Here is a 27,674-nt window from a genome sequence, read left to right as displayed (position 1 = left end):
GAAGAACCGAGGATACGTTGGACGAGAGGAAGAGAAAGAGAGTAGCTAGCAGACTGTCTTTTCGCGAGACTTTAAAATTCTCAAGAAAAATAATAACAAGATGCGTTGCAGCCAAGGTGTGGCGATGGTATTCGAGGACGCGTTCGTCGTCTTTTCGCGGTTTCTGTCTCTCAAGTCGCGGGGTTGCGCACTCTTGGAAACGCACCGGCAACGCGAGACAACTGGCATCAAGAAATTGTACAACAGCTTCTTCGTAATGTTCTAAGGATAGCTCTATCTCGAGGAAGTTCGGCCCTTCATTGACGGTGGTCGAGTGATGCACCGTGCACTTCCGAGATCATTGTCGATCTGGAAGGAAAATACGCGGAGGACGCAGAAAAAAGGAGGACGTTTTGGTGAAACGATAGAATCCGAAAGATCAAGTGGAACGAGGGAAACGAACCGACGAAAGAACAAAAACTGGGAAACCTATCAGCCGCAGAATGTACGTTAGCGCTTAGAAAAGTCGAGCGACAGAGGTGCCCGAGTCCTTGTTGATCCCAAAAAATTTCAGCGTGGATGATTGTTCATGTTCTAACTAAACTCGGACTTATAGTCTTCTCTTCGAATAATAGGCGACCAAAGCGTTCTCCAAAGAATCTCTGAGCACTCGAACAGTAAGGGCGAATAGAATCGTGATTAGAAAGAAAACAATCGATAAAGGTAGTGTTACCCTGAGAAACAAACCCTGGTAGGAGTGTTTCGAGATTTAGGGTCGTTGGATGGAGCTGGAATTCATCATGGACGGCGGTGCAGATGCTTTGAACGGGACGATATGGTTTCCCAATACACCGTCGCCTCCGTACGAACAGCTGTCCCCAGTTCGTCAGAACAGGTGCGACCCCATCGCCACTCAGCATGTAAGTTTCACAATGTTCCTTCCTTCGAACAACGGTATCATCTTGTTGGTACTCGCGTTGAACGCGACGCTTCACGACGCTCGTTTTCATTAACTTCGCGAGAGGGCAAAAACGTCCTCCGTATTTCCAGCACGCGCGTTAACCATATCAGCCAATTTTTCTTCTTCGTTTTCGTACATCGCGCTCTCGTTGAACACGCGATAGAGCCGATTCTATTCGCGCAACTAGCAGTCTGAGAATCGCGTCTCGGTCACGTCGTCGTGGCTCTTCGAGCGAAATCCGTGAAGCTCCGCGCGATTCATCCCGTGAACTGACGATGATCAAACGTTTTATAGGCGTCAATGGGATATCACAGTCCACAAAATTCTTTATGGCAGGATAAATACAACTCACCGAAGGATTCCCCGGAGGACAGTGTCCAGATACGTTCGAGCAGCGAGTCGCCCCAACATCTTAGCCCGTCTTCCGACAATTCCCCCAATTGCCAGCCGAGCAGCCTGAAACGTCGAGCCGGGGAGCCGTTGCCACAAATTACGGAACTCGAGAAGAAACATGCTAGGAGAGATGGTTAGTACATGTATATGAAGTATTTAGTAATCGTGGATCGTATAGGAACTACGAAACTTATCGATTAGCATTTAAGAACGCACAATAGGTTAGAGTTCATCGAGCGATCTACCGAGATTGATTAGAAAATTGTTCAGCAAGTGGCGAGATAAATAAATTTCCCCGTGTACTCGTGTCTCGGAGATGAATATACGTAGAAAAAAACATTCTCTCCATAGATTTTCCAAGTTGTTCTTCTATTTTTTTTTTTTTTTTGGTGTTCGTTCGAGTCTTTGAATGCACCAGCGTCGTTGCTATCATACAGTTCTCAATATAGACATATCATTCGAAAGGTCGTGTCGAGGACCTCGGACACACAGTCGTAGGCACTGGCGATTCTAAGTTCTTATCCAGCTCAATCCAGTCACGTATCTACGGTGTTAGATGCTTTAAATTATCCGCCACCAAGTACAATTATAAAGTCTATGTACTTAAAGAGAACACCAACGATCCGTGGTTCAGAAGAATTCCATTTGCTACGCAAAAATTGTCGTATAACGTTGCGCTTCACCAAACAAGATTCTGTCATTAGAAGCTGCCGAATTACCAACATCGTTTCGTAACGGTCCTAATTAAGTTCCGAAACCGAACGTACTATGTCTTCGTTCAACTTGTGTCCACGAAGGATCCTCGTCTTCTTGTAGCGAAACGTCCAAGTTCGTGGTTGCATATCGGAGCAGATACTGCTTCGAAGAACGTCTCGAAACTGATTCACTAAAAGTGTCGTTCCGCGTTTATTCGACGCCTTTTCGACCACGTGGTCACAGAAACTGTGATAACTCCAGAGTACACAGTGTATCGCAGATTAAGTCCGAGGAAAGAAAGAGGAGAAGCTGATACTAGTTCTCCATCCGAGAGAAACTACGCGAAGGTACATGCGCATCGTTTTTATTTCGGTGGTGTTGCTACAAGTGTGCTAGCTACGGTTTATCCCCTCGTAGAAAGATAGAATGAAGTGGTGTGAAGTCGACAGCGCCAGGTTGCCATTATTGCATAGTCGACGATATCCTGCCATAAGTTCCAAGAGTCGGCGACGAAACGCAGTCATGGCCCTCCAGGAGACCAAGTCTAGGATTGGCGCCATGCATCATCAGTTTTACATCAATTACGCTAATGCACAAGGTTGTACGCTATACATCGGTGTGATAAAATTAGGGAAAATACGACGTTGCATTTAAAGAAGAACATTGGTCTTGCCGCGATAAAATACAGGGTTGTTTTCGTCTGTTTTGCCTGAATATCGTATACTCGTTTATTTCATATTTGTAATTCGTATTTCCAGGATCTGTTGGGAACAATGGTTCTGGACAAGGATGGTCAACCCAAGTGGAGGAGCTGGCAGAACATCTTGCCGCCGATTTCGATGGATCTCTGTCGGCACTTGCGGCATCCGACCTCGCGACAGCCGTCGCCTCTTATAACATGAGGTAAATAGAATTTTCTTCGTCCGAAGCGGTTTTATCTGAAGAGGTCAGAATGATAAGAGCGAACTTCGATTAAACAAAGGTGAGTAGTAGAGAAGAAGTGAGATAAAGCGTCGTCGTCTCTTTCAAAATAGTTCTACAGTAGCAAACGGTTCGACGATCTTTCTGTATAATCGTCCACCATGCGGAACTATCTTTTTAGTTGAAACAAGCAGAAGTTACTTGGATCTTTATTAAAGTTCGACCGATGGTCGATCACGAAGAATCTCTTGCAATACGAGCGAAGAGGTTCAAAGCCGATAAAGTAGGTTTCAGTGGAGAACCTATGTACAGTGCACGTTGCAGGAATGGATCGAATCTCGATTAAAACGTAGTCGGTAGTGGGAACTAGAACGTGGAGTCAGAAATCCGGTTAAAACCAGACACAGTTGTCGGTGTTTCGAGGCTTGAACAGTCGTACGCTGGGAAATCACACCGGCTGCAGACGCTTAGACGCTTAGCGAGTGTCCGCGCGTACAGGCACGTGCGTTTCCGTCCCGAAACCAATTGTAGCAACCTGTCAGAACTTTCGTGTCACGTCAAGTGAAATCAATTGAAGAGTTTTCTTCGTTCAACAACTTTCTCCATTTGCACTTGGACGAATCTATTCGCCGTTTTTAATTCGCTACTTATTTCACTAAACGCAATTAGAAACGCGTTTTGCAACGAGTCCTAGATAATTTTCTTCGTACATTTTTCGACCAGGTCGTTGATAAATTATAGATGACTAGTCGCATGTTCGTTCATCAAGGTTCAACAAGTTTCAAATGGCAGTAGGATACTCGAGGAACCGAACTTCCGTACAATCTGCGTGAAAGATAGAATGTAATAACAAAAAGTAGTGGACGGACGAATGATTCAACCATTTGGAACTTTCCGATGTTGGATAATACACATTAAACGCACTTACGAACGTTTGTGCGAGAAACAGCCCGGACGACTGTTAAGGATCAGCTGACAGACCTGCTTTACACGTGGTACCTCCCTGGTTGTCGTCATAAAACATCTAGACGATTTTTCGGAGAATCATAAATGAAAACTTGTAGAAAACGGTTATCTTCTGCTATAAGTCTAAATAGAATTGATCCGTGAAATCGGTCACGAGCGTAGAACCAGAGTTTTTTAATTATTTTTCTATCTAGAGTATAGTGTAAAAGCATAAGTGGCTTTGAACATGGTTTACGGTTTATATAAGATCTATGCCAAAAAGAAAAGTAACTCTTTAACATAGTTAAGAAATGTTTAAGAGAAAATAAATGAGTGTAGGTAAACGAACTAAACGGTGTTTGTGGAATCGTTGAATATATACAAAAGGAAAGAAATTGAGCTCGAGTTCCGAGAACTGGAAACATGCATCAATATTTAAAAAGTAGGTGAGTGATTAAAGTAAGATTATTAAATAAAACATTTTTTATTCGTTTATTACTCGTGGTCCTGTTTGCTCTGCGGCTTAAGGACGACTTCTTCGTTGTTTCTTACAATCAGTTAAGTCCCTTTACTCTACTGACTTTTCATTTGTCAACAAAAACGATAAGAATCTTGTTGTGACCTTGTTTATAGCATCTATAATGTATTAGTAAATTAAATTAAAGTATCAAGTGAGATCAGTAATGTCAAATTTGTTTTAGTAATTACATCAAATTTGTCCGACTAATTTGTATTTTCGTTGGTACTTTATCGCGATACTACACTGTGGTTGATATTAATGTCGCTTGATTCGCGAACCGGTGCGTTCCGGTTTTGGTTGACCTTACTGACTCTTATCATATAGTGATTCTTATCATAGCGGTTCTCAAACTATTCTTTCATCAATTGGCCCGCCTTAATAATTAAGGTACGTCGCAGAGACGCATCTTTACATTTTACAATTACAACCATTTTGGTTGTATGGTGTGACGCTCGACAACTGTTGATCCATTGCTGATTTTACGATTGCTCGATTAGACGACAACACGAACGCGAGAAAATCCGATACATGAGAATATCTAAAATCCTTTTTTCCTTCGCTCTCATAAAATATCGTTTATATAAGCCGCGGTAACTTCTTTCCAGTTCGCGCTGGATCTTGTCTGGCGATGAACCTTTCATCCGTAAGTAATTGCCAAGAGGTACCCGGATATCTTCGTATATACAGATACGAGTGTTTCTGTTTTCACGATCATAACTTACGAAAGATTGGAGTTAATTGGCGAAGTTTAAAAGTCTATGACGAGTCGACGAAAGATCAGGCAATACGAATCGCCTGTTTTTGTAAAAAAAAAAAATGGATCGTTATTTTATAACTGATTTGATATTAGCGAATAAAAACACATACTCGTGACCGTTTCTTAGCCGCGTGCGTCACGAATTCATAATCAATAAGCGTCGATAGCGAAAACCGGAATCTGTTGGTTATTATCGGACATCCTCCGATCGTAAACCTAAATCGATTTTAACGGCATTCTGTAGTAGCGAACATCGCAAAAACCAAAGGTGATTAACAGAGGTCCTGTCAATTAAGGAAAAAAGAAACTTGCGTGAAGTAAACATAGAAAATTTTCGAAGAAATTAGATTCCACTTGCATTTATCCACCTCGTAGATTACCGCACTTTATGTAATTCGCTATATCGTTACAGATCAACGAATGTTAATTTTATGTTAATTTTAATCGTTATTCAATGAAAAACCGTCGGATGGAGATTGAAATCGTAGTCAGTGAATACGCGTGAAAAAGAAAGAAGGAACAGGCGTATAATCGTTTGAAATTTGTTTGCAGCGAAGCCCTGCTCGCGTTACCATCGTTGACGGTGTTCAAGCAAGAAGCACCATCACCAGAAAATCAGCAAAATTCCAAGTAAGTTGCCTTAGCACGGTGCAAACTCCACTGAGCGTTTTTGTTCGTGCGTTACACAGGAGGCATTATCACCTCGTCTGAGCACATTCACGTTCATTTCGTAACCGCATCGTTCGTCTATCGCGGCGAATATTTCTTCCCTTTTCCAGCTACCTTTTCCTCCGCCTATTGACGCGTGATCCGACGATCGTCTCGCGATAAGTCGGTCGTTGGAAACGTCAGTGGCGTTCGATCAGTACGTTGATTAGAAACGGTGGAAACGGCACAAGAGCGGCGACCTTAAAGGAAGAAAACAAAGCCAACAGCGGAATTTGCCGCGAGACTCCCCCGCAGAGTCTCGAGACTGATAGGAAGCCTATCGTCACGTTTCTTCGCACAACTATCGGACAAATGGCACGCAGGTCAGACCTTTACTCTTACGAGATTTCTCGAGCATTTTCTCGCCGCGTTACCCCGTCGGTGTCCCGTGCCAGTTCGTCCGACACGATCGTGCGAGAAACGTGATTCCTTTAAGAGCCTGCGTCCGTACGATCTCACGGAATCAATTTCGCGTTTATCTTCGTGGCAAAACGATGCATATACGCGCGCAATCTGATCCCTCGAATGTTTTTCAGCGAGATTGAACTTGCAAGTTAGCGCGATTCGTGGAGCTTATCCGACGCTTTTCTAGATTTTGTTCTACATTTCTTACTCGTTACGAACAACGGACCAGAGGAAGTTGATTTTTTTTCTTTTTTTTTTTTTTTTGGATGTATTTTTGGATGTTCCGACGATTCAAGCAGTATTTATTTTTAACCGGGACCTGGTCCATCGCTGGAGATTCTGACTCGTGCATCGTACTAAATATCATCGACGCGCGCTGCGATGTATCATAGGAATTGTTTAAGCGAGCAAACTTTGTAGAAGAGAGACAACGACGCTTGGACGAACGATTGGTTAGAAGGGTTAAGAAAGAAAGAAATGGATACCATAAGAGCGTATTATTGCGAAAGCTGCGCGAGTAATGGATGAATTGTCTGCGTAGAAATTGCCCCTAATTAGGAACTCGGCGTTACGCACAACCCACACCGAGACTAATAGCAGTAAAGTATTTCGACGAACTAGCGAAAACTGTTCGTGACGACCGCGAATTGAGTGTAATTTCATTTCGTATGATACAATCGGTTTCTTCGTGAAACTAGTTTCAACAGCAATGAAAACACCGTCGGATTTAACGCTCTCGCCGTCGGTGTTCTTTAATTTATAGTGAGTGCAGTCTGTATGAAATTAATCGCGAATCGCGTTAATCTCGGTGAAGCACGACAATTGCTATTAGAAGTACATATACACGCAACCTTACAGGCCTCCGTGTGAACGTAACGAACGTTATAGGAATGCACATAGGATTGATGTTCTTTTCTCGTTCAATGTTTGCTTCAGTTTAAACCACGTGTCACAGAGAACAATTAATTCGGCACCAGCGAACAACTCGAACGGCTCTGTCGAGGCTGACAGTAACAATAATGGGCAGACAGCAGCTAGTCTTCATCAGTTGCTTTACTCCTCGAACGAGGAGTATCCTCCAACATCGTCCTCGGGAAACCACGTTTCATCCTCTCAACAAGGAAACGAACTCAACGAGGACTGCCGGTACGTGGTTCGTTCTTACTGCAACTTCCGAACAATACAATGTATAGCGTATCCGAACATTCTAAGTTAAAATCCTTATAAAATAAAACGTACGAAATGTAACGCGGTTTTCACGCTAGCGCGGATACGAAAGTCACGCGATTATATAGTAAGAGTTAAGAATTTTGTCGACTAACAGAAGAGTAACGTTTCTTGCAGTTTCCAATACGTGCTTGCGGCTGCCACGAGCATTGCGACGAAAGTCAACGAAGAGACGCTCACCTACCTGAATCAGGGTCAATCGTACGAGATCAAATTGAAGAAATTGGGCGATCTGTCGGCATATCGCGGGAAGATTTTGAAGGTACTTGGTTACTCATTACGTGTTCCCTAGAATAGATCAGGAGATCGTCTATGTTTGGGTAGCAACATCTTAAAAAACGTATTAGTTTCTCAAAACGAAATCAAACGAGCTCATACTGGTTGCAGTATGATGGTTGCGATAATTTTTTGTCTGTCGTTGACGACAGGAATCGTGTAATATGAAGACAAAATTTAGCAATTATTATCATTATTATCATCATCGTATCACGAATATATCATTGTCGAATTATTAATACCACCTCCCTTGTTCTACACGCGTAACAACCCAAATGAGCTCATAAAGGTCCTGGACGTTCGAAAGATGTGAGTCACCCAAACGGTGCTACAACGTCTCTGAAGGGACATCCAACGTTTTTGTTTCAGTCGACAATACGCATTTGCTTCCACGAGAGGAGACTTCAGTACACTGAACGGGAACAGATGCTCGCATGGCAACGCGCAAGACCCGGTGAAAGATTGCTCGAGGTCGATGTTCCCCTTAGTTATGGGATGGTAGACGTTTGTCAACCGTCCCCGTCCAATAATAGCGTGGAATTTATGTGGGACCCCACCAAGGAAGTCGGCGTTTATATAAAGGTGCAGGAAAGAGATTTGCAAATAAAGAAAGAAGATCAACCGCAATTACAGCTAATTATCTATTCTCCTTTGTTTCGAAACGTTGCTCTTTCGATCAAACGATGACCCTTTTGCGGTTCACCAAATTTTTACGTCTCGTTACATGTACTTTCAACCGAGAAAAAGACTTTTAACGTTGTAAGAAAATGGAAAATCTTGGTGTATATTAATGTACAGTTTCCTAAAATCTTTGTATAGTTGAAAAGGCAATTGGTGCGGTAGTATCAAACTCGTTTACCAAAGGGCGCGTGAAACCAACCCTGAAACTAAAATAGTATTCGATTGTTGCACCTTAGGTGAACTGTATTAGCACTGAATTCACGCCCAAGAAACATGGTGGGGAAAAAGGCGTGCCATTTCGGATCCAAGTGGAAACGCGACTACCAGGAGGCCCTCGTTTGCACGCTGCATCTTGCCAGGTAAAGGTCTTCAAGTTGAAAGGAGCTGATCGCAAACATAAGCAAGATCGAGACAAGATACTGCGACGACCGGCACACGAGCAGGACAAGTACCAGCCAAGCTACGACTGCACGGTTCTGTCCGACGTAAGTCGTTATTTCATGCTTCTCTCTGCCAAAGAATAAACCAGGTTGGATGCTGTTTGATTACAGATTCCCCTGGACTCGTTATCGCCATCCAATTTGGTCACACAAAATGGAGGGAGCCCCTATGCGTCAACAGAGGCAGTGTAAGTGTAAACATTGATCTCGTTTTCATTTCGTTCCTCTTGTGATCTGCGACGCAATCACGATGACTTTCTATACAATCTGCTTCGTAGATACGCATGAACAAGTGTGAACCGCCATGTTCGATTTTCTTTTTATTTTGTTTGATCCGTAGCGTCTGTCACTACTGTATGTCAGCATCGATGTTTGTTGATAGAAATGTTTTTTCCCTGATCTTTACATAAGAGGCTACCAGTTTACATCGACACAACAAATCATATCATCGTCTGTTTTCCCTTTCGAATATGTAACATACACCCGTTGCTGCTTAGCTTTTTCCGGGTTACACGTTTATTTCATATCGTTGTAAAATATCATTACACAACGTGTCGGTGAATGTATGTTGCCATGTAAATTAACCGGCTCGTTCTGGATATTACGAGTTTCTGTTATTTCGCCTAATTAAACAACAATTTCGACCTACTCTGTGGAAACTGAACAAAGCGTGACACGACCTCATTAGTACTGTCGTTCTTTCCTAAAAATGAAGTAAAACGTAGCAAGTATTTTTTATGCGAACGACGTTCGATAATGCGACATTAACTCTGCGATGCATCAAAGTCCACGCGCTTTCAATGTCACTACTTTTTACGATAACGATGATTAAACGTAAATACGAGTATCGAGGAATTCCGTCGTACGATTGCTATTTTTCCTCGATTGTCGCTCTATTAATAACTATCGTGATAAGCGAAAGACAAAGAATATCGTATCGTTCGTGTTATTGAGCGGAACCAAGAGGGCCAGGTGTTTCATGGCCGTTCTTGACATTCGAGTCGGGAAAGCCAGGAAACGACGGAAAAATCTATAAAGGTCGCGTACGTGATAGACGATCGAGGAAGAAAATCTCGAGTAGAACGATCCTCTCGGGAGAAAGAGCGATGCACAGCCACGTTGCATGATGCAGCTGGTTTGCTAGCAATGCAGAAATGCAGCGCTGCGTTGCCGTTTCTCTTGGAACGAGCGTGGGATCGAAGGTAGGGGGATTGATGATGAATCGGAGGTGGAGGAGGTAGAAGTAGTTCGCAAAGTGGTGGCTGAAAGCGTGGCGATGGTAATGGCAATGGACGATAGGAGGCTTGGGATAAGGTGGTGGAAGAGGAGGTGCCAGCACGGGAGTCACGAAACTGGCTCGAACTGGCACAAGCCGGCATCTGGTAGAGCCGACAACGATGCTCCGAGTAATAGAGAGAGACAACCTCGACGACAAATAAATTCAGAACGCTACACGATACACGCATCGCCGCGCAGCCGCTTCGGTTCTCCGTTTATCCATCAGCCTCTTTCGTCGGAATCGTTTGGTCTTTTCGCGATATACCGCTCGTGAGCCGCTCGTTCCTCTGCTTATTCCGTCTTTCTCTCCCACCTTCTTTTTACGTCTTTTTTTTTTTTTTGCGTGCGTCGCGATACTACGCCGAGAACGGAACACGTTGTTGGTGCACGAGAAGATAATCGACAAAAACGGAACCCAGTGAGAATCGCAGACATGATCTACCGCTGAGAACGCTTGTTTATAAATAAAACGGTGATCGGTGACTATCTTTTCGTGTGATTCGCTACGTTCCACTGTGACGTACTATAGCTGGCTGTTTCTACTGCGAGGTGATCGCTGGTCGCGATTATCCCCGCGAGTAATCGATACGCACTCGTTATTGCTCGTTTCCGCGGACCATTTTTACTCGCTGGTTGGCAGAAGCGGACGTGATCGAAGGTTTTCTCTTTAAGCAGAAAAGGGGAGAAGGAAACTCGGCAACGGAAGCGTGATACACGTTCAACGTTCAGAGAGTATTCGATCTCGCGTGGACTGGTCAGTGTCGTAGCGGTAATCCTCGGCCAGAGGTCGAGTGCACGATGCACGGGATTAAGTGCTACGATTTCTACCTTGTGAAATAATTTAACAACCGGTGAGATTTTGATTTTCCGTTCCGTTCCGGCGCACAGGTTTACGTCCTTCGACGAATAAAGCACCGGCAAGATACCACACGGATTACTGCATCGACCGTGAATTTAAAAATAAATTGTACACGAATCCCGGAACAGAGAGCCGTCCGCGCTTCCTGGCGGAGATCGTGAGCATCGATCGCGAACTGAATCACGTCGATCGAGAACTGATATTGCGTATCGACGCGTAGTAAAACGAACGCCGAAGAGGGAAACTAAAGGGAAAGAGGAGGACAGACGCGATCGAAAGCGGACGTGTGATGTCCGAGAGATCGCGACGACGATAATTTTTGCTTGAAGAGGAAGTCCGTGGCTCGCATGCGTCACACACTGTGATTCGGCTACTTTCCTACGTAACCATAGCGCAACAACGAGCAAAGAACACTCCAGATTGGCGAAATATTATTGATCGAGCATCGAATCGAGAGTGAAGCCGCTACACGCCGTTGGAATGCCCTCGTCCGGTGTAGAATTTCGTTTTCCAGCTAATCGTCCGGAATCGTCTCGCGCGTCGAGTATCCTCGATCTCGAATCGTTACGCGTCGACGATCAGAGCGTGGTTGTGCGTGAGATCCTGGCCAGTCAGGTGCTCCTGTCACGCCAGGATCACTTCCTTAGATGACGAGCAGCCTGGCCGCCGAAAAGCTGATGCCAGGGCGGTTCGATTCAGCCTTGAACTGACATACACCACCTACGTTTCCAAGTGAAACTTCCTTTCGAATCCGCGTTAACGCGGAATCTTGTATCTTCGATACAACTCGTCTCATCGCGGGCACGAAGACCAAAGATATCAATAACAGCAAATCGGATGTTGACTCGCGATAAACGTTAGAAGGCCGTTTTAGAAGATCAACGAACGAGGAACTTGGTTGGAAATCTCGTTCGATCACCTGACGCAATCGGGCGAAAAATAAGAAGCAGAATTTTCGCTTACTCTCGCGACTCGAAGCCATTCGTCGTGTAGAGAGGATACAGCTTGCCCGATGGCAATTTGATTTCTAGAACAGTGGACAAGGAACAGGAAGAATCGAATAGGAATACGAACAATCGCTTAAAGATGCGGCCGAACGATTTGCCGGTTGGTTGGTGAACGAGAGAAGTCTCCGAGAAGTTGCCTGTCACGTAATCAGCCAGACATTTCGATCAGAACGAACGCAGGTGGCTGACGATTTAGTTTTGGTAGTTTCTGGAATTATTCGCGACTTACCTAGCTCGGGAAAGAAGAAGAGGAGGTATAATAGGGGTCGCTGGAATCTTCGTGAGATGAAAGAGAGAAAGAAGGAGAGACAATAGGAGTACGTAGACAGTTATCATCGAGAGAGAGGATCGAATTATTTTTTTGAAATTTCGCGTGACTGCGAGCAAAGTCGAAACTAGAGATATCCGGTTCGCAGCAGAGTCGCGTACCAATAGCGATCTGATTCCTACCGATCGTATCCGACCTCAGCCTTCTCCAATCGAGACTTTCGAACGATCAATCGGATCTCAGTTGCGAATAAGGCTTAAAGCTGCCTACGTTTCAAACAAATCTTATCGATAACCGAGACACTGACGTAACTGTAAACCGTTCTCGAGAAATCGAGGCAACAGACGACGACAACGACGACGACGACGACGACGACGACGATAATAGAAATGTATTTGCCAAAGGACGAACGCTGTTCGAGGCTGAACCAGCAGGAAGCGATCGATTAACATTGAAATTTATACGAATGGGCGAAGAAAGAATCGGAAATTGGTCGATCGTTCGCGTATTCAGATTGCATATATTCATGAAAGAGCGAATGAAAAGTCGAAAGAAATCTTTCAAGGGAACCGCGAATCTTTTCACGAGAATATATGCTTGAAGGAAATTCTTTTTTTGGGAACGTTGATAGAATCGAAAAAGCGAGTAATCGAGATGACAAAGAGCTGTCCCAGTTGGAAGTTGAAGAGTTGCTGGGCAATCAGATCGACGGAGAAATTTCGCGGAAATGCCTCGGCTTACCTCCTGGAGCATGAAGTAACGGTCAGCGGTGGTCCTCTGCAAGTGGAAGTTGTGGCTAAGTTTATTCATTCTATTTCGGAATCCAGAACGAGAAGAGGTAATCTCATGCGCGGCGGATTAGTCAGCCTGACGATAAGAAAAGGCAGGAACAACAAAAGAATCGACGGGAAGGGGATTTCCAGGCTGATTTTTCGCTTGAAAAGGCGCGCCATGTAAGGATGTCGTTACACGATTACAAGAATATTAGCGTTGAGAAAAACAGACGAAGAAATTTCGTTGGTTCGCGTGTATCTGGCTATTATTCTCGCGTGCTTATGTAACTCGCCAATAAATTAGATGATCCTAAGGTCGGGAATTAAGTTACATTATTTATACTTTAGCGTGTTTCGAAAAGAAAACGCTCATTAAGAATAATAGATGTACTTCTTCGAACACGGGCACAGCCGAATGACTTAATAATTCATACAGTAGCGATAGGTTGCGGTGTCAATTATTACCGTGTTTGCTTTCATTGTGCTTAATGTCGTTAATTCACGTTCTACGCGGACAGCAATCTTCCATAGCGTCTACTTTGTCACCAGTTGCCTTGATCGATGCAAAAATACTCGAGCATTTAAACTGAGGATATCTGTTTGGATTTTACGCTCGATTAAAATAAACGTAGTAATCGAAGAAATAATATTTCATCGAATTAAAAGACATAACTGTTATTCTTGCAGATCACCCCAAACCCGCACTATTAGTGGCAATACATCTCCGGTGGTAGCGCCATTGGCACTTTCGGTTTCCAATCCGGGTATCGTACCTCTAGTTCCTGCCTCTGATGCTGTAAAGGAAAATGTGGGAACAGCACCGGCTCTGCCATCGCCTGCGGCAATTTTGCCTGACCAGTCCTGCATCGAAGCTGAAGTTAGTTTACGGAAAATCAGCTGGAAACAATATCGATGGAAATCTTAAGCTTTTGCACTGGGAATGTCAGTTACGCGGATACGATTGTTTTCGATGTCATGTACGAGACGATACACGAACTTTGTATTCGCGTGAATAATTCATGTAAACGCTATGGACAAACACAGACATAAGAAATGAAATATCAAACGTGTAAATGATACGATAATGACATGGTCTTAGATACTCGGTGGTTATCTTGATTTTTTTCAATAATAGTTCGTGAAAAATTTTCTTCGAGAAGAAAGTTTATCGTCAGAGTATACAGCGTGAATCGAAAATTACAATTTCTTTCTCGGTAAACATTAATAAAATAATTGTAAACCTTTCTGGCTTTTCGTTACTCAGTTTGATGGATAGAAATGTTAAAATGTATTCCGAGTGCAAACGATTAGGGTCTCGGTCCTCTGAGAACGTAAATTAGTAAATTTTGTCTCGCGTTACTTGGACGAATCCACTTAGAAGAACAAAAACAACATTCAGTTTAAATATTACGGTAACCTGGAACTCGTAAAAATACAATTTGTCTGATTATATAGGCACCGTCGTGTTTGGCTCAATTGTCACCAGACGCAAACGCGGCACAGACAACCACGTGGCTCCGTGCTGGTCGTTTCAATGCATTCGAGTCCACGTTCGCGAGCTTCTCTGCTTCGGATATCTTGCGACTCTCTAGAGACGACTTAATCCAAATTTGTGGCCTGGCTGATGGGATTCGATTGTTCAATGCGCTGCACTCGAAAGCGCCAACCCCAAAACTTACCCTCTATTTCTCGTTGGAAGACAACGGTTCGCTTTGGAGAGTTGCTTACTTGGACAGTCTGACCAGCAGTGCCTTGATAAACAAGCTACTGAACACCTTAAGTTTGCCCCACGATCGACTACATTCTGTACTCTTTCTTGGTCCCCAAGGTATCCATGTAATAGTTACCGATGAATTGGTAGCAAACATGAAGGACGAAAGCATGTACTTCGTTGAAACTATCAAAGGTAAGGATAGGAAGAAGGGAATGATGACTTTGAAATTGAAAGAGACAACTCCGATATTTAAATTGTATTTATTGGTGTAAAAAGAAAGGAACAAGTTTCATATTCGAATGTAGGAAAGATTATTAGGAAATAATTTACAATGCCCTCTTCAATTTCTAGTCTAATCTAGTCGATAAAGAAAATAATTTAACATTGTGTTAATATCTTTCTTATATAATAATTTTTGTGTTGCAGATAACACGAGCGAACGCTACAAGCTGCTTCTAAAGCCTTCATCGCGTTCCTAAAGGATACAATCAATGATAAATTAATTACAAAATTACTCAATAGATCTCTCGTATGTTCTAAATTTGCCAAATGTGTCTGTGATTCGATAAGAAATTTACTACGTAGTAGGGCTTAAAAACAGCGTACTCTTTTTGGTTTAAATTATGACGATGAATTTTATGAAAGAATATTTTTCGATTATTTATTGGCGAATATAGAAGGTGGTAAATTGATTAATTGTTAATTAATTTTTTAATCTTTAGCGGCTATTTTGTGCAAGTAGATAGAAAAGAACAAATAGGAACTTGCTAACAGATAGACGAGGAGATATAACCAAACTCTACACGCAATACTCACTAGAAGGTTCCGCTGTAGCTATATTTCAGAAGCAGTCGTTGCTTCTAGCGATAAACAAGTTCTTTCAGCATTACAAAATATACATATATATGTCAAATTATATATTTTATATGTATTATTTTACAGGAAAATTTCAATTATCATAAAAGTAATATACAAGTGTCTCAGATAAATCTTCTCTCTTCTTAGAATTTAAGTAAATTACTTAGTTTGAAAATTTATTTAGGAAAAACGCAAGTGGCGGTGATTACTGCAATTACTCGATTCTTGTGCCACGACATGCAAATTTAGTATGCGAATATTGTTATTGTTATGACTATTCATCAGCGTCGAATGAATTGTTATTTCGAATTTACACATTTTATCTAAAACGTTAATGAACGATGTCGCCGATGAATATGATCTCTATGTACACAAAGCGTAATATTTTTTTATTGTCATTAATTATTACGATATGGAATAGCCACGACGCCTAAGAGGACGTAGATCGCATCACTCCTAACGGAACCACTTTGCCAAGGCAAAGGAGCAAGAATAGAGAACCAAACCAAAGTTTCTATTCTTCGATATTAAAAGAATATCTTTAGAAAAGATATAAGTGCCTTATTTTTTCTTTTTTGTTCATAGCAAAGTGTTAAGATTTATTTAATTATCGTTTGACAATTAAGAGTAATAATGATTGCTTTGCCACGGAAAATCATGTTCACACTATATCGCAGTACAAATTAGAGGAAGATCAATATTTCCCTAAACATCTTCGTAAATCATGGACAACATACCAAGTATTATAATTTACTACCAAATGTTAAATCGTAAGTTAGGAATCTTGCAAAGAATCAATTCCAGAATTAATGATAGATACGAATTCCTGAATGGATATCAATATTTACGATATGGCTATTAACATCGTTTTTCTATATTTTATGTACAATCGAATGTACCTTTAATATGTGAATTGAACCAGTAATGCATCTCAGTGCTCAATACAACGTGAAAACGCGTGTCGTTTACATCACTCTAATGAGTCACGTAACAATTGTTAGAATCGTGTTAGCAAATGGGGCAAAACTATCTTTGTATATTTTAATTTAGATAATGTGCGAAATGAAATTACAAGGGTAGGAACTTGAACTTCCACTGTAATAAATGGAAGTGTATTATTCGGTTGCATGCTATATACATATTTCGATAGAAATTTCGGCGAATATGATGTATGTCACAAAACGGCACAATAAATATCCTTTGTTGCCAAAATATATTGTCCCCTAATAAATGGGCTTCAATTTTTATTCATAAATATATTCTTTTATTTAACAAAATATAGTAAGTCTTGAAATGTAAATTGTCTTTCATCGTACATAAAATACGATAAATGGATCAACGTAACGCAAAACAACGTCGTAACGTATCGCTGTAATTCGTTATACGTTGCACATTCATATTTCTCTCGCCATATTCCGTAACGCAATGCCTTCGTTAACCTCGTTCGCGTTACTTTTTTTTCTTCATCTGCTTATTTTTCCTTTTCTCCTCCCGCTTCGACTCCCTCTCCGACAAGCACTTGAATAATTTGTAGACAAAGAACACTAAAATCATAAAAGTACAGATAAAACGATAACATTATCAAGTATAAAATAGGACGAGTCTTATTTAAAACAAATCGATCTCGTTTATACGATTCTCTATAAATATTAAACGGCTTATAAAAACGACATACCAAGAATGAAAGCTATAAATAGCACAGCAAAAATAAAAATAGTGTACGGCTGAGAATAAAACAATGTATAATACAGTGAATATAAGCTCGAACTACTTTGCAGTTTTTTTCTAAACATTTCGACTACTTCAGCCATAAATTGTTGCTTTCCTTCACTGTCCAAATCTTGATATCGATGAAATATACTGGACAACTTTTCCTTGGCATGGTCTGGGAGAAGATTTGAAAATTTATCCTGTATATCGTCGGTCAATATACCCTTCTCTCGTAACGAATCCAAGACTTTATTCATATTTTGTACACCGTTAAAGCAAAAGTCAGAGAATTTTTTTCTAACTACGAGAACCTAGCCGATAAACCGCTAATTCTGTTAGCAGGTGAGGATACGATTGATCAAATAATTGTTGGCGGGTAGTGGTGAAGTGGTCGATTAGATAACAGGTAGCACATCGAACTGAGCCGTGGCCGTACACGATGCAGAAATGACGATTTAGCGGCTTTTGTTATGCAATGCAGCTGATAAAACAAAAATATTTACCGAATCAACACCAGTCTGTTGAAGGTAGTCAGAGGAAAAGGAAAACAATAACCGATCTATAGCACCCTACCATCGATAATTGAAAAATAATTGTCTAACTTTCACATCCAATAAAACTAAGTTTCAGAAGCTCAAATCAAGAAAATATTTACCAAAAATGAGAGCAACTACACTCAACAAAGATAAAAGGACCATAGTTTGCATAGTGAAATCATTGCCAGGCATCGGTTGACTGTCAAGTTGTGGAAAATCATCGCTTTCTTGGATAGTTTTTAACAAATCCTCCCTGAGTTTCGACTTCTCCTCATCTGTCAAGCCGGTCATCGAATCGAGCATCCCCAGGAGTTGCTCCGTTGTTGGGAGTTTTTCTTCGAAGCCAGAGCCCACTTCCGGAGGAAGTATGGCTGCGTCGGAACCTGCTTCCGGTGCAACACTCGCTGCATTGTCCGAATTTGCTAGTGCAACAGCCAAAAGGCCACTTGCGAGTATCATCCACATCCTAATTAGAAACATTATTTGGTTATATTGGTAGATATCTATGATCATTCCAAGATGTGTACGTTTTCCTCGCAGATTAGATAATAACATTTTTACACGACACCGAAGATTATAGAAAAGACCGATAATCATCAGATGCTCGTCCATTAGGAAAATTTAAAATCGTTATTTAGAAATAAACGCAACAAGTACCATTGTGTTTGTTTTCCAATTCGATTAGCATGTCCGTTATATTGAAAGATTTTTAGTGAGTTATTAGTGATAATGTTCGAACTGTAATTCATTAGCGTACCTGTAAGGTTTTTTCGTTTCAATGAAGAACTATAAGAATATGAGGACACCCTTGGCCACCACGATTACGTACTTGATGAAACGTTTTATATGAAAAAAATGGAGATCTTCGGAGAACTGGGCGCTCCTCAAAAAGATGATCGTTTTACTGAAAAGATCGCTCGTGTTTGGCGGGAACATGAACGATGATCAAATATGTGACCAACGATTGGTTAAATCCGAAGAGGATCTGTATGTTAGTTATCTTATTGGTAGTCATATGAACGTCAGGCCAACGTGGCCACTTCCAACGTGTTAGCCGTGAAGCCACGAAATGCTACTTAACCTCGCCTAAATGACCTTGCAATGTAGATTAAAACACGTTTAGACTGACGTATTGCGTTTCTTATATTGAACTAACAATAATGTCAGACATTGCATTGTTGGTGGGGATACAAAGTCACAATTATCAATGATGACATATGTATTTCGCAAGATCTACTCGTGAAAATTATTTTCATCTTAGAAAATGAACCGCATTCGTGCATTAACCGTTTATGTGATTAACAAAATTGAACAAACAGTTCGGAAAAAGTCTACCTTTCCTTTCTATTAATTGACCAAGGGAGTTATTCTAAGGCAAGGAAATAAAAGCTAAATAATAACTTTCTATTTCAAGCAAATGAAAAAGATATACAAAGTATCGGTTACAACATGTGTACGTATTCATATTTTGAAGCATTGAAAACATAATTCAACGTCAACGCAATTCTTACAATAAAATCAGGTAAGTATTTCATATTCGTTTTTTACCGAATTTTCTTCTCTCTTTTGGTTCATTTTCTTCTCAATTATAGGAATCATTTTAATGAAATGTTTTTATTTTATTAGCTTCAGAGATCTATGTTGAATTAGATGACTACAATGACTATACATGTTCTTATGATAGTAAAACCAAATATATCATGAAATCATGTGCCGATATACAAACCCGTGACTGTCACGAGCTAAGCAATATGCGTACATCACACGAGGTCGATGCCATATCGGATTGTTCACTTAAGGGGTTAAGACAATTGTAAGTTTGAAGTATCTGAATCAATGAAATTGTATGTCTACTATATCGTAACTTGTCGCGTCACACTAGGCTAGTTCATAAATCTGAATCACGTGTAACAGCTGTAGGTGTTTGACCTATGTATGTAACGGGATTCCGGCTTGTTGACTTTAATGAATTCTCTTTATCAAAAAATTTGTAACTGTAACTGTAACTTTAGTATAATATATTTTATGTAATAAGGCAGTAAAAACAACCATATGATTTGAAAAAGCCGTAATTTCTGCAGCGTAGGACACCGCGCTTTTTTAGAAATGTATCTTACCGGCGAGACCAATCACTAAAATTGCAGGTGTTATGAAGACAATATCGCTGAATCCATGTTCGATTGAGTTGTCGAAACCATTGCTAAGGTCTACCATTTCGGGAAATCACAAATTTTCGATAAATTTTAAGGATAGATATGTACTGAAACAGGTCTCCGTTTAGCGCCACCTAGAAACAGTCTGACATTATTTTAAGGTTAAGAAATTGATCAGCTAACGGTATATTGTTTATGATTCTTTCTTTAGAAAAGCATTTAGTATTCTTTGTCTTTATTCTATTGTCAATTTATCGAACGATATTCATATTACATTTACTGTTACTTATACATACTTTAATAACATATATCGATTTTTAAATCCAGTGTCGGAGAATCAATTTTTATTATTTCATTTATTATATCTATTATGGTAAAAATAATGTCTCTTTAATAGAGGTAGATAGTTGAATGAATCGCTATTAAAAATGCTTGATTTAAGTAAAAACTGTACAAATTGGAAGTGAGATTCATTTACGATTGCTTTATCATATGTCATTTCCGCTTGTAAAATAAATAACCATCTTTTATAATAACGATTATAAAAGAATTCACTATTGTTGATTATTATTGTACGTTTATAATAAATATTATTATAATATTTCTGTGTAATTTTTACATAATTTTCTGAATTATTTTACTAATATACCGTCATCCGACGGGATTAAAACCGTTAAGTTACAGTCGAATCAATTATAACGTCCGTTACACTCCCTACATATTCTTGTATTTAACCGGATTCTTTATCATTTTGACATCTTTTCTCGGATAAATGATTGTTAAATTTTTTATTATTCAGAATCATGTTATAGACAGAACAGAGCTTTTCGTTTTTGAGAAGTACAACAATTTTTAACATTGTCCTTTATAATTTAATTAGCTTTTACAATCACCTAAAATCACTTAAAATTTCGCGCATTGGCACAGTTTCGAATTTGAATCACGTAGTATAATACGTGATGATATTGATTCATTTCCTACTCTTTGTATAGTGTCGTTACGACCGCGCGTTCGAGCAGTTGTAGAAGCTTCTCAAGTCAATAATAATATGGCAGAGGAAATTGATATTTTAAAATTCGTAAGATTGTCTAGGAAAGCGTATCCACCAGTAAAGTCATCAAAACATGCTGTTGGGTTTGATTTAAAAAGGTATATATATTTGTGAAACATGTTCATAAATTGTAAATAACGTTTGGGTTTTCGAATTATCAAAGTTTCATATATTAATGAGTACTAATTTATTTTAAATAGTGCCTATGAATGCATTGTGCCTGCACATGGTAAGGTACTCGTTAAAACAGACTTGCAAATTAAACTTCCTGAATCCACGTACGGAAGAATAGCATCACGTTCGGGATTGGCATGGAATCATCACCTTGATGTAGGCGCTGGTGTTATTGATCCCGATTATCGGCGAGTATTTGAACAGATTATATATAGTATATAGTCGTTATGAGACAGTTATGAAATGTATAAAATAAGTTTGTGAATGTTGGAGGGTGAGAGATACGATGGATGGTTGTGGAGTTGTACTATTTTTACGTCAAGATTTTATTCATTGATTTTTTTAATATAGCGGAAACGTGATAGTAGTGCTATTCAATCATTCCGATGTGGACTTCAAGATCGTACCAGGGGATCGTATAGCCCAATTAATTTGTGAAAAAGTAATAGTTCCGAAAGTTCAAGAGGTAAAAGATTTAAATGATACTGAACGAGGAGAAGATGGATTTGGTTCAACAGGATATTAAGATGATAAATCTATGTATTTTGATTACTTCCTATTAACTTTGATTTAATAAAGGTTATTCACATCATTCTAAAAAATATTTTCTCCTGTTAGTCTTGAGGATTTTATATTTATCATTATGCACAGGTACATATTTATCATTTTGATTTATATCTTTGCAAGAGGCACTAGATTAGTATATTGCGTTGGTGTTCTTACCAAACTTTGAATATCTTTGAATTTCTTGTGTTTTGCATCAGCTAGTAACTTGAAAATAACATTTTCTGAAGTAGATATATGGCACCCTATTTCTCTCATCCTCTGTGAAAGTTATACAAATTAACCACTATATCCATTTATAATTTTGTTTCTTTATAAGATTGTTATATTTTTACCTCTAAGGCCAATAATCTATCTTCTTGAGTACGAGAAGTACAGCAGTCTGCAACAGTGTGCACTTCATATCCATCTTGTCTTAAGTCGATTGCTGTATTCTCTATGCACACATGGGTTTCAAGACCAATGAGAATAACTGAATCTGGTTTTTGACCAGCACAAATTGTAGAAAGTTCCTTGTTTATCTAAAATTTATTTTAAAAATTATCGAAAAAGGTATTTTAACAGTGTCCTTTGTAGAAGAATAACTATGTAATGTCCATACTTCAGGAATACACATGCTAAATTGAGTCTTTTCAAATGGCCCTTTGGCACCAGAAATATCAAATTGGGAAATGGTTTTACCTAGAGCCTTTGGATTTTGCTCAGAAACGATTATAGGAACGTTTAGAAGCTTCAATGCATTTATCTGTAAATATACACATATATAATTTAATCTATATTATGCTCAGTGATTTGTACTACATAACCTAGAATCTTTCCAAGTACCGAATGTTAAGAGCCTAAGGTCCCATTAAATCGTGTTATTTTATGTGTACATATATATTTATATCACATGCTATATCTATTACTACATATTTACCAATTTCACCGAGTTTTGTGTGATTTTATCAAATTCGAACATAGCCTTAGCGAATTTCTCTTGAACGTCACATATTAACAGAACACTTTTACCCTGTTTTAAAACAGCTTTTGCAGCGTTTGTTGCCATATTTACAATAATCCTTGAAAATTTGCGTGAGAATATGAAATAAAACGATCCTGCAGAGTTACAAAGCGAACCAGTTGGCGAGGTCACTGGTGCAATGTCGACGAATTTCTATATCGCAAGCTAACGTACTTTTATGTCATGACGCACGTGATATTATTCTGTGATATTCAAAGTTCACGGCCGGTCTTAGCATTACTAACTTTAGACAGGTTGCATTTAATCGATTTCGTACGAACCCTCTCGATGTGCGAGCAACATAATAAAGTGCATAAAGATATTACAGTAATTATCGTACAGGAGTATAAATATATTTGCAAGCGCGAAAATGTTGCTTCGTTACAGTTTGATCATACATTTCTACAGATGTAGTTCATTCTGTTGATATATCGTTAACTTGTTTACTTGTCACAAGTATATTTGTGTTTTTATGTACAAATGTTGCCGACCAATCAAGGTACGTATGTATATATTTGTACACAGTACATATGCATTATACGCTTTCAATACATTATAATGTTATAGTATTGTTTATTGTATCTGCTTAATTTTGACATTACCTATTATATCCTGACATTATATTTTGACATTACCTATCTTGTATTTTGGGAATTTCAATTAAGATTTCAATATTCTGATTGCTTAAACGTTTATATGTATAGTACTGACGTAAGGTCAACAAAAGAGCAGTAAATGCAAATAATTGATATACAGTTAACATACATACACACATATACAAAACGTATACTAAATTTTGTGTAACTAAATTATATACAAACGAAAACTTAACGGAATTGTAAAAAAAATTCTTTACGAAACGTACCGTAAGGAACTACTAGAAGCTATTATTGATAGTGAAATTATTATACAGATGTGCAATTATAAAAGTATGTTCCAAGTGTATCATAAAATGAAAATTTAGACGTAAAAGATAAAACAAACGTGTGTCGTATAAATTTGTAAAACATTTTTAAATATGTATTCAGAGATATAAATTTAGTGATTTAAATCGACTGATTTCGCGCATGCGTGGTAGCGCTGCGACCCAGGTGCAAGTCGGATGTAGGATGGCCACATAGAAGAGTGGAGTAGCGACGTGCGGCAGTCAAACAATGATATCTGGGAAGATCGGATGTACGGATTCTTTTTGAGTATTATCAAACTGACCAGGTTGATCTAATCAGTTGGTATAATGTTTGCGTGCAGTTTAAGTCACGAATTGCACAAATTTTAACAATCTGGAAATAGTATTTAATTAATTACCGTATCGTGGTACTTTGATCGAGTTTGTAAACAAAGAATGGCCGGGGAGCCTCGTGAAACCGGGCATACGAAGCCGTTGGTGCAGCTTTTCCCAAAAGCATCCGAGTGCGTGTATACGAGTTGTTATTGGTAAGTGTTTTCACAAAATTTGTCCGATTTTTCTATAAAATTATCGATTTGAGCAAATAAACGTGTCGTATTGCGGTATATCTTGCGATGGATCGATACGTTGCAGTAGTACAGAGACGGCAGTGCGATATGTTGCCGCCATCTTTAAAATGTATGAAATATCCACGAATCATGATACGCTATTGTGCATCGCTTTGAAAAGACCCGCGCGTTTCCATGCACTGCTTATTGGTAGAATCATGTATTTTGCCTCTTTTTTTTTTAAATCTTTGATCAACAGGAACATAGGAGTTTAATACGTTCTTTCGAATTAATCATGCATGCTGGCAGTTAGTTCGTTATGAAAGTCTATCGACAATATGTTTCATCCGTCTTTCAGCTTGATCGAATTCCTATGTTTATTTCATGACAAACACATAGCACCTACCAGCCGTACATAAACTTTCCTTTGCATATCCAGTAACCTTATTTCCATCATCTGTTTCAAAACTTTGAATAATATCGATTCACGGGTCATACGACTTATCATCTACATTTAACAGTATTTCTATGCGCTGTTTACATTTCTAGTTGCTTGCACGTTACATATCACGAATCTTCATCGGAAAACACTACATGCACTTCCTCTATTTCTGTGCACTGTTTCTCCTTTCTGGTCGATTGTGATCGAAGCTAGCAATCCCGAGTTATCGTTTCCTTTTTTTTCTTGTTTTCTACCACCGTTCGTGTTGCACCGTGTTGCATCACATTTGCACACATCTAAAAACGCGCATCTTTGATCATCTCGAACACGGTCGTCTGCAAGAACAAACTATGTTATTCTAGCGAGGAAAATGTATGGAAGCTCTGTCAAGATGTAGCGACCAGACACGGATCGGAATTACAGCATTGCTATGTTGCTTTCGTGAGCAACTCCTGGCGTAGCGTACCTCTTTGGCGACAACGTGCAGGAAAGGACGAGGATAAGCTCGTAGTTTGGGTCAGTTGGCAAAATCAACAGAAAAGAAAACGATTATTAACGTCGAAGAGACCACGATTTCTCATTTTCTTTTTAAGCCTGTAACTATGATAGAGCTAGCTCTGGGGGAAAAAACGTGTTTGTTTGTATCCATAGGACTTCCACGTAATCCTTATCTACGCACCCGACGAAAGGGCGGTTGTTTACGATTTAGATAGCGCGTTGCCGTTTCCGACGCATTTCTGGAAATACGCGATGGAAACGTTTAGATCGGACGAGGTTCTACAGCCGGAGCATCATAGAAGATTCAGAGTGATCCCAGCCAATGTATACTTGCGAGAATTTGCATCCGATCGACATCATATGAAACGCGAGGATGGAACATGGATCAAGACGCCACCGGATTATCCGCCAATTTCAACATCAAGTATGTTTATCGAATAACGTTAAGGCATGGCTACGCAACTATAAAGGGATTTCTTTCTCTCCTCTTTTTTTCTCTCTTTTTTTTTTCTTTTCTTTTTTCTTACTACACATGTATTCGTTTCTTCTTTTGCAAACATTCCAGCGTGCAAGGACAACTTGGATTCCTTTATTAACATGGATCCAGGGACCGGGTTCGGGGTTGTATTGACTTTAGACCAATTATTCGACCGATTTCATAGGCCGAATGCGATCCCAACGGCTCCTCGTACACCTCATCCGCAACCTACACCGACTTAAGTAAACTGCTAAGTAAGTTCCGCAAGGATAACGATTGTCTGCTTCGATTTCCAATTGTCAACAAATGAATTGTATGGCCTAAGGGAATTGGTTAAGTGCATGTACCTTTGTGAACCGAAATTGGGTTAATATTCGATGATAACATTTATCTAAGCATTATTCATCGTTCAAAATCACAGCTATATCTCTGTGAATGATAAACCGATCATTTTATTTCTATCAATATTCTTAATTCGCTATATAACCTTTAACACTATCCCTGTTTATATGTGTCTCACGCATTTTTTTACTCCTACCTTTTAATTCGAATTTAAATATAAGGTGTTCCATGCGACGCACAGGATTTCTTTAAGTGCCGTTGGTCGAGCGCTACAAATATTACACAGTATGAAAAACCCGTATAAAACCGTACATTTAAGATTTTAAGTATATACAACGGATATTCGTGTGGATCCTTAAATGGATCGTACAATTGGGAACTTATTAATTCCACAAACAATATGATTTGAAAATCCAACATGATTATTTCTCGATTTAATAATAACGACGTAAAACTCTTCTTTTTTCGATTTTACCCCATTTGACAAAATCGTATAAGCTACACGATGTATTATGTAAATTATTAAATATTGAAAACATTGAAAACCATAAATTTACATAAAGACACTAATACTGATGTTAGAAATTGATTCTTAATAATAAATTTGTTGTATGTTTACTTGTCGAATTGCAGTTTCCTTTATGAAAATTTTACATCATACGATAAAGGGAAAAAGAGAAGGAAACAAAAAATAGTGATGAAGAGAAAGAAGAGAAGGAAGCAGAGGGAAGGAAAGAATTAATTAATACCTCTAAATTTATAAAGCCTTTTGTTTCTACTGTGATTTCAAGATTCAAACAGCAATGATTTAATGCAGTATATGGAGACTTTTTCAATTGAGTGTATATACTGCTTTTGTCTTGTATGATTGTGTCCTAAGAGGTATATGGAAAATAAATCTTCACTTGCGATTAAAAGTGAAATATAATATAAACAGATAATATTGATACATTTCTCTAAATAAATTATCTATCTGCTACTAAAACTTCACAATATTATACAGCTTTGTTCTGTTTTACGGTTTGGTACGGGTCTTTCCTACTATTATCGTTGAATGCTACGGTTCCAGCGATACTAAATTATGGGGTCGGAGCCTCCATAATTAATCAATAACAATGCAAGGAGCAGTAACAGCGGGAACAAAAGAGAGCGTCTGGACAAAACGCATTTGATCAAAGGGAGTAGAGTCCCAGCTTACCGTTGCAAAGTTGGAGATTTGCTGGGCCCTCTCGTTATTTCTCGGCTCCTATAGTGTTTGGACATTTCTCCATTTTAATAAAGAAATCAAAACTTTACAAGAAAGATCCACGTCTTTAGAAAAACCAATTCTTTTATAACGATAGTTCTACTTATGTGTAAAAATGTACTTGATACGATTAGACACAAGTAGCAATATCGTGAGAAAAAAAAGTGGTTTCTGCAAGGACATGCGCCTTTTTCCTATAGTGTCGATATCTATTTGCCTCTATTTCTAGGCTATGCTGATACGTTATTTGTTCCCCTCTTTTTAAAAGTCTTTTTACAGAACCTTGCCAAGAACCCCATCTCTCTGTGTTGTCTGCTACACATTAACTATCGACCATGTTCCAAGCTTTTGGGTTC

The 27,674-nt window shown here is 39.4% G+C and overlaps 5 protein-coding genes across 12 annotated transcripts in view; 3 read left to right on the top strand and 2 right to left on the bottom strand.

The window, feature by feature from the left end:
* Window positions 1-295: 295 nt before the first annotated feature.
* Window positions 296-16,921, top strand: Gem (transcription factor CP2 like gemini). 5 transcript variants are annotated; one of them, XM_072011678.1, is made up of 12 exons: window positions 296-899; window positions 1,235-1,466; window positions 2,788-2,932; window positions 5,725-5,802; window positions 7,222-7,431; window positions 7,630-7,774; window positions 8,158-8,370; window positions 8,706-8,954; window positions 9,021-9,097; window positions 13,782-13,971; window positions 14,550-15,000; window positions 15,235-16,921. In XM_072011678.1, exons 1-12 carry the CDS (start codon window positions 762-764, stop codon window positions 15,285-15,287), a joined length of 2,181 nt encoding a protein of 726 aa, XP_071867779.1. In that variant the 5' UTR covers window positions 296-761; the 3' UTR covers window positions 15,288-16,921. The 5 variants fall into 5 exon arrangements, with proteins under 5 accessions (XP_071867779.1, XP_071867778.1, XP_071867781.1 ...); XM_072011677.1 differs by having other exon boundaries at window positions 8,134-8,370; XM_072011679.1 differs by having other exon boundaries at window positions 297-899; window positions 1,277-1,466; window positions 8,134-8,370.
* On the bottom strand, window positions 16,879-18,823 carry LOC139991548 (uncharacterized). 2 transcript variants are annotated; one of them, XM_072011734.1, is made up of 3 exons: window positions 18,670-18,823; window positions 18,032-18,378; window positions 16,879-17,210 (listed from the first exon to the last, which is right to left on the bottom strand). In XM_072011734.1, exons 2-3 carry the CDS (start codon window positions 18,375-18,377, stop codon window positions 17,116-17,118), a joined length of 441 nt encoding a protein of 146 aa, XP_071867835.1. In that variant the 5' UTR covers window position 18,378; window positions 18,670-18,823; the 3' UTR covers window positions 16,879-17,115. The 2 variants fall into 2 exon arrangements, with proteins under 2 accessions (XP_071867835.1, XP_073968035.1); XM_074111934.1 differs by lacking the exons at window positions 18,032-18,378; window positions 18,670-18,823 and adding an exon at window positions 17,342-17,820.
* A 516-nt stretch (window positions 18,824-19,339) lies between these two features.
* Window positions 19,340-27,338, top strand: LOC139991551 (protein N-terminal glutamine amidohydrolase). The gene is made up of 7 exons (XM_072011737.1): window positions 19,340-19,434; window positions 19,539-19,725; window positions 21,058-21,214; window positions 21,317-21,478; window positions 25,117-25,270; window positions 25,406-25,676; window positions 25,818-27,338. The coding sequence occupies exons 3-7, from the start codon at window positions 21,114-21,116 to the stop codon at window positions 25,970-25,972; spliced, it is 843 nt and encodes a 280-aa protein (XP_071867838.1). The 5' UTR covers window positions 19,340-19,434; window positions 19,539-19,725; window positions 21,058-21,113; the 3' UTR covers window positions 25,973-27,338.
* On the bottom strand, window positions 21,883-23,002 carry LOC139991542 (isochorismatase domain-containing protein 2). The gene is made up of 4 exons (XM_072011723.1): window positions 22,774-23,002; window positions 22,456-22,599; window positions 22,190-22,375; window positions 21,883-22,115 (listed from the first exon to the last, which is right to left on the bottom strand). The coding sequence occupies exons 1-4, from the start codon at window positions 22,900-22,902 to the stop codon at window positions 21,963-21,965; spliced, it is 612 nt and encodes a 203-aa protein (XP_071867824.1). The 5' UTR covers window positions 22,903-23,002; the 3' UTR covers window positions 21,883-21,962.
* LOC139991533 (cyclin-dependent kinase 4) overlaps window positions 23,219-27,674 on the top strand; it is a 36,547-nt gene continuing 32,091 nt past the window's right edge. Inside the window, exons 1-3 of one of the 3 annotated variants that reach the window (XM_072011697.1) lie at window positions 23,223-23,356; window positions 23,886-24,033; window positions 24,106-24,291. The gene's annotated coding sequence lies outside the window, so the exon portion shown is untranslated. Of the gene's footprint in view, window positions 23,357-23,885; window positions 24,292-25,856; window positions 25,985-27,674 lie in introns of those variants that run through there. The other 2 variants (XM_072011696.1, XM_072011704.1) reach the window with 2 other exon arrangements.

This window comes from Bombus fervidus, chromosome 10 (assembly GCF_041682495.2).
Source record: "Bombus fervidus isolate BK054 chromosome 10, iyBomFerv1, whole genome shotgun sequence".
Taxonomy (NCBI): Eukaryota; Metazoa; Arthropoda; class Insecta; order Hymenoptera; family Apidae; genus Bombus; species Bombus fervidus.
This window is presented reverse-complemented; position numbering and strand designations above follow the sequence as displayed.

Bases quoted from the DNA above. Each gene is read 5' to 3' on its own strand.
- Gem (XM_072011677.1), top strand. From the start codon at position 762: ATGGAGCTGGAATTCATCATGGACGGCGGTGCAGATGCTTTGAACGGG. The intron at 8,371-8,705 runs GTGCAGGAAAGA...GTTGCACCTTAG, and splicing joins AAGTCGGCGTTTATATAAAG to GTGAACTGTATTAGCACTGA. The intron at 15,001-15,234 runs GTAAGGATAGGA...TTTGTGTTGCAG, and splicing joins CTTCGTTGAAACTATCAAAG to ATAACACGAGCGAACGCTAC.
- LOC139991548 (XM_072011734.1), bottom strand. From the start codon at position 18,377: ATGTGGATGATACTCGCAAGTGGCCTTTTGGCTGTTGCACTAGCAAAT. The intron at 17,211-18,031 runs GTAAATATTTTC...TTATGATTTTAG, and splicing joins TGTAGTTGCTCTCATTTTTG to TGTTCTTTGTCTACAAATTA.
- LOC139991551 (XM_072011737.1), top strand. From the start codon at position 21,114: ATGGCAGAGGAAATTGATATTTTAAAATTCGTAAGATTGTCTAGGAAA. The intron at 21,215-21,316 runs GTATATATATTT...TATTTTAAATAG, and splicing joins GTTGGGTTTGATTTAAAAAG to TGCCTATGAATGCATTGTGC. The intron at 25,677-25,817 runs GTATGTTTATCG...CAAACATTCCAG, and splicing joins TCCGCCAATTTCAACATCAA to CGTGCAAGGACAACTTGGAT.
- LOC139991542 (XM_072011723.1), bottom strand. From the start codon at position 22,902: ATGGCAACAAACGCTGCAAAAGCTGTTTTAAAACAGGGTAAAAGTGTT. The intron at 22,376-22,455 runs GTATGGACATTA...AATAAATTTTAG, and splicing joins TTAGCATGTGTATTCCTGAA to ATAAACAAGGAACTTTCTAC. The intron at 22,116-22,189 runs GTAAAAATATAA...TAACTTTCACAG, and splicing joins ATAGATTATTGGCCTTAGAG to AGGATGAGAGAAATAGGGTG.